The 5,271-nt window shown below is 49.1% G+C and overlaps 1 protein-coding gene across 1 annotated transcript; it reads right to left on the reverse strand.

Annotated features, from left to right (window-relative positions):
• Window positions 1-2,002: 2,002 nt before the first annotated feature.
• LOC148211849 (uncharacterized) lies at window positions 2,003-3,857 on the reverse strand. The gene is made up of 3 exons (XM_088122935.1): window positions 3,297-3,857; window positions 3,001-3,164; window positions 2,003-2,441 (listed from the first exon to the last, which is right to left on the reverse strand). Exons 1-3 carry the CDS (start codon window positions 3,855-3,857, stop codon window positions 2,003-2,005), a joined length of 1,164 nt encoding a protein of 387 aa, XP_087979061.1.
• Window positions 3,858-5,271: the final 1,414 nt, after the last annotated feature.

Below are 5,271 nucleotides of genomic sequence, written 5' to 3' on the forward strand. Positions count from 1 at the left end.
TCCTTAGTCACACTAGGTCTCTTGGTTTTGCCTCGTCTTTTAATCCTTATTTTCTCACTTTTGCAATTTTCCGTAAGCCTGTCCCGCGACCTGACGAGCTCACTCGCGAGTACTTGGTGAGAATTCCAAAGATCTACCAAGCTGCCCGACATTACCTCGCCCTACTTACGGACGATAACTTATTCGACTGTGGCCTACACATTATCGAGTGGACTACACCAAAGGAAGCACCTGAAGAGGTCACTCGAGAGGAAGTCACCTCGAGCCCGCGCACGCTAAGCCCTTTGGGATCTCTCTCGCCCCTCCATCTCCCATCTCTGAAGGTATGTTGTTTTTGCCTTCCTTTGTCACTTTCCTGCTAGTACTAACTTGAAATTTGCTTTACAGATATGCTTCCAGCATTCCTCCTCGGTAGGAAAAGGAGAGCTGCTGAACTCGGGAGTAGCTTCACGCCCATAGAGGTGCCTGACGAAGAGGTCTGGATAGGGCCAATGTCTACCACTCCGCGCTCGAACCCAATTGATGCGGCCCTGCTCCAAACGATCCAATACTCGCCGCCCGCAGAGAAGAAGAATAAAAAGAAGAAGAATCACAAGGGGTCTAGCCCGAGCCGGGGGCGGTTGAGGGAGCTGTAAGGGGCGGTTCCTTAGTGACGATCGACTCCAGTGGGTTGAATGTCGCGAGGAAGATCGGAGAGGTGAGGGACGCGACCTTCGCTTTCAGACGTCCCCCACCTCTGATAGCATAAACCCTCTGACGCGCAGGATTGGACGTGTGAGCTCTGATCGGGCTCTAGGGCGCGCCAGCTTGTTGCTTGGGACTGTTGGGGAGACGGTCCAGCTCGTCATCGATCATGCTGCTGAGGTATCTTTTTTTTGCTTGTCTCTTTGTGCCTATGTTTTTGCCGTGAGGTTCAGCTTTCTAACACGTGGTTTTTGACGCTCATGCCCTTATGTGCAAATCGGTGGCCTTCATAGCCGCCGAGCTCCTTGGGCGCGAGCAGTGGGCAGAGAAAGAGACTTCCGCTCTCGAAAAGGCTGTGGAAGAGGCCAACCTCACTAGGGCCGAGCTACAGGACGCCCGCACCAAACTCCTCCAAGCGACAAAAAAGGTGGTCACTTTAGAGACTGGTGCCGAGGAGCTGAAGGCGGAGGTGGCTCCATCCGGGCCCAGTTGGAGAGCGCGACCTCTAAGGTTGGGACCTTAAAGTTGGAGGTGGGAGGTCTTCAAGCCGAGGTGGAAAAGCTGCAGTGGGACAAAGCGACCATGATTGCGAACTTGAAGAGTGAGGCCTTCTTGGATGCCTAGTTTCAACTGCTACCGAGCTATGTGGATTACAACAAGAGCTTGGCTGATGATGGCTTCAAACTCGCCCTTGCTTTCCTGGAGAAAACTCACAAGGGGATGAACCTGACCCCTCTGAAGCGCGCCTATGTTAAGTCGTGGACCATTTCTCCTAATGACACCATGGCTTCTGAAGAAGTTATTCAGGCTGGGGTGAAGAAGTTGGACGAGCTCGTCCTTGTGGCCCCTGCGGATGATGACCCCTTGGCCAAGGTCGCGCAGTCCAACCTCCTAAACTAGGCCTGCCGTCTGCTTTCTTTTCTGCGCTTCTATTATATCTCCTTTCTTGTCAATGTACTAAGGTCCGAGGCCTTCTCCTCAGTATTTTAAATAAAACTTTGGCGCTTTCATCTTTGTTTGTTGTTGTTGTTGTTTTTTTAGCTCAGTTTTTCTGATAGCTCATTATTTCGTGCTTGAAACAATAAACGATAATAAATGTATCTGGCCCCCATTTGAATGTGGCTCGGTTTGATGAAGTGAAGAGGTACATTTAAATTCACTATTACGAACAGCTCGCTCAACAATATTTAGTGATAATAGATCAGCAAATGTTGCGCGTTCCATGGGTGGGAAAGCTGTTTCCCTTCTAAGTCGGATAAGGTGTAGGCCCCAGGTTGTTTTTCGCACTCGACTTTAAATGGGCCTTCCCAGGTGGGTTCTAGGGCTCCACCCTTTTGCATACTTTACGCAGGACGAGGTCTCCAGGTCGAAAACGACGCGGTTTGACTCTTGCACCATAATGCCACTTCCCTCGCCTTTGGTACTCAGCGAGCTCGAGTTGCAAGGTCTCCCTTCTCTCCTCAAGGAGGTCAAGGTTCAGGCGGAGCTTCTCGTCGTTCTCGGACGCGTCAAAGGATTCAGTTCGAGCTGTTGGTAGATCGATCTCGACAGGTATCACGGCCTTCAAGCCGAAGGTTAGGGCGAACGAAGTTTCTCCAATTGCGTTTTGTGTGGTCGTCCTATATGACCACAACACGTCGTGCAATTCCTCTGCCCATCGACCTTTACGATTTTCTAGTCTTAGCTTTAGGGCGCGCTTGATGATCTTATTGATGGCCTCGACCTGGCCGTTGGCCTGCGGATGAACTGACGAGGAGCTGAAATGTTTTATTTCGAGCTGTTCACAGAACTTATTGAACTTTGCATTATCGAACTACTTCCCATTGTCGGTTATGATGGCATGGGATATGTCAAACCTGCGAATGAGGTTGGTCCATACGAAATTCATGATTTGGCCTTGGTTATGGTGGCTAACAGCTCGGCCTCCGCCCACTTAGTGAAGTAATCTACAGCCACTACCGCAAACTTCGTTTGGCCTCTTCCTGGTGGGAGAGGTCCAATGAGGTCGATTGCCCATTGCACAAATGGCCAGGGGGCTGAGATTGGTGTAAGGAGCTCGGGGGGCTAGTGGATTGCTGTAGCGAATCGTTGGCATCAATCACATCGTCGCGCGAACTCAATGGCATCTTGTGCCATGGCGGGCCAGTAGTAACCCTGCCTGACCAGCTTAGCGACAAAAGATCGACCCCTTGCATGATTGTCGCAAACCCCTTCATGTATTTTCTTAAGGTGTAGTTCGCCTCCTCTTGGTCTAGAGACCTAAGCAATGGGAGGGAGAATCCCCTCTTATACAACACATCACCTCAAAGGACATACCCTGTTGCTTTGCGCCGCGTCTTCTTGAGGTCGGCATGTTCTGGTGGCTCCTCTCCGCGGAGGAAGGCTTTATGTGGTCCATCCAGGTCGGCGTCGTAGTTTCGATATTCATTGCCTCCGACCCTTGAATGGAGGGAGCCTCTAATATCTAGACTGGGACCGATCTGGGTAGATCGGTTGGGTAAGAGGAGGTTAGCTTCACTAGGGCATCTGCATTGGTGTTCTCGGTACGCGGTACTCGCTCTATACTATACCCTTAGAACAGAGACAATAGCTCGCGCACTTTGTGTAAGTACCTCTCCATCATGTTGTCCTTGGCTTGGTATTTCCCGGTAACCTGGTTGACTAAGCGAGTCGCTTCTTATGTCCAAGTGTCTGGCTCTCATGGCTTCGACCATACACAAACCTGCCACCAGCGTCTCATACTCGACCTCATTATTCAAGGCTGGGAAGTTGAATCTCACCGCATATTCAAAGCTATCTCCGTTGGGCACCTGGAGTAGGACCCTTGCCCCACTACCTTTTTCGTTAGAGGAACCAACAACATTGAGGACCCACTTGCTTGAGGAGGTCCCTTCTCCCGAGCTGGGCAGCGGAGTGAGCTCGGCTATGAAGTCGGCCACGACTTGGTCTTTCATTGTAGCTCTTGGCTCGAAGGTTATATCGTACTCACTTAGCTCGAGAGTCCATTTCATAAGTCTCCCCAAGGTTTCCGGCTTCGGGAAGACCTGCCTCAGGGGGAAGTTAGTTAGGACTTTCACCCTGTGAGCTTGGAAATACGGTCGGAGGCGCCGCGCTGCGATAGTTAGTGCTAATGTCAACTTTTCCACTTGTGGGTATCGAATCTCGGCGTCCATCATGGATTTGCTTATGTAGTAAATGGGGCTCTATCGACCTCCGTCCTGTCTTACTAGTGTTGAGCTTACTGTGCTTGCAGTGACCGCTAAGTACAGCGAGAGCTCCTCGCCAGGCAGCAGTTTTGACAATAGTGGTGCCGAACTCAGGTAGCTCTTAAGCTTGTCGAAGGCTACCTGACATTCTGGCATCCATTCGAAGCAACTTTTCTTCTACAGCACCTTAAAGAACGGTAAACACTTATCTGTGAATCACGACAAATCGATTTAGTGTGGCGATCCTTCCGTTGAGGCATTGGAGCTGTTTTAGGTTTTGAGGTGGCTGCATATCGAATACAGCTCGAATTTTCTCGGGGTTTGCTTCTATTCCCCGCTGGTTGACCATAAAGCCTAAGAACTTGCTAGATGAGACTCCGAACGTACATTTCTCCGGGTTGAGCCTCATCTCGTAATTGTAAAGACCTGAATTTCTGATACGTTTAGCGAGGTAACAGTCCTATAACGCTTACTGAACCCTCCTATTTAAGGTAACGAAAAAATGTAATGTTCTCTTAATGTAACATACAAAATGGAGGTACACAATAATGGAATGTCCAGAAAATAATACCCGCCTCAGTGGTCAGGAATCCAATCAAAAGAAAATAATCGTTTTGTCTAGTAATCCAAAATACATCAGTAATTCGAACAGTAAAAATATTTGTAAAACAATAAAAGAAAGTGTCTTATGAGTTAACCCAATGTCTAATTCCCCTTTTATTTCATAGCAATAAGATTTTAACGATGTCTGCAATGCACGACATTATTCACTATCCTAACCAACACAGCTAGTGATCCCTCCTCAGTCAAACCTCCTCCACGTCATCACCACTGTCGGCCCTGTTCACACCTGAAACAAATAAGGTAGAGGAGGGGGGTGAGTACATAAAATACTCTGTAAGTAGTCCTCCCTAACTAAACACAATGGCATGCTCGTAATCACAACCACACCAAAACAATAGCAGAAGCAACAGATAAGCAGCAAGGAATGATAACAACAGATTAACCTTACCATACAAGCGGCCTAACGCCGGGATTTCCGGGACTCCAACCCCACGACTCACTAGCCACTGCCCCACTTAAGCTAGCACTCGCTCTACCCCCCTATGTTGGTACACCAGGTCTAACTCTTCGAGGCGTATCAGCGCTTGATATTTATCCCCAAGATACCAACCTTCCTCTACCACGCTTGGTGCTCGACCTTGCCATTTATTCCCAAGGCCTTGAATTATCACCCATAAGCATCACCTTACGTTAGTCCCCCAAGTCTAACTCTTCGAGTTGTATTGGCCCTTGACATTTATCCCCAAGATACCAATACTTCTCTACAGAAGCTTGACGTTCGGCCTTGCCATTTATCCCCAAGGCCTTGAACTGTGCA

This window comes from Momordica charantia, assembly GCF_013281855.1.
Source record: "Momordica charantia cultivar OHB3-1 chromosome 4 unlocalized genomic scaffold, Mcharantia_2.0 BLBB01000004.1, whole genome shotgun sequence".
In the NCBI taxonomy this organism is placed as follows: Eukaryota; Viridiplantae; Streptophyta; class Magnoliopsida; order Cucurbitales; family Cucurbitaceae; genus Momordica; species Momordica charantia.

Excerpts from the sequence above, each read along its gene's own strand:
- LOC148211849 (XM_088122935.1), bottom strand. The coding sequence starts at position 3,857 with ATGGACGCCGAGATTCGATACCCACAAGTGGAAAAGTTGACATTAGCA. Across the intron at positions 3,165-3,296 it reads AAGGACAACATGATGGAGAG|ATCGGTCCCAGTCTAGATAT; the intron begins GTACTTACACAA and ends CGATCTACCCAG. Across the intron at positions 2,442-3,000 it reads ACGCGGCGCAAAGCAACAGG|CTCCTCGTCAGTTCATCCGC; the intron begins GTATGTCCTTTG and ends AAAACATTTCAG.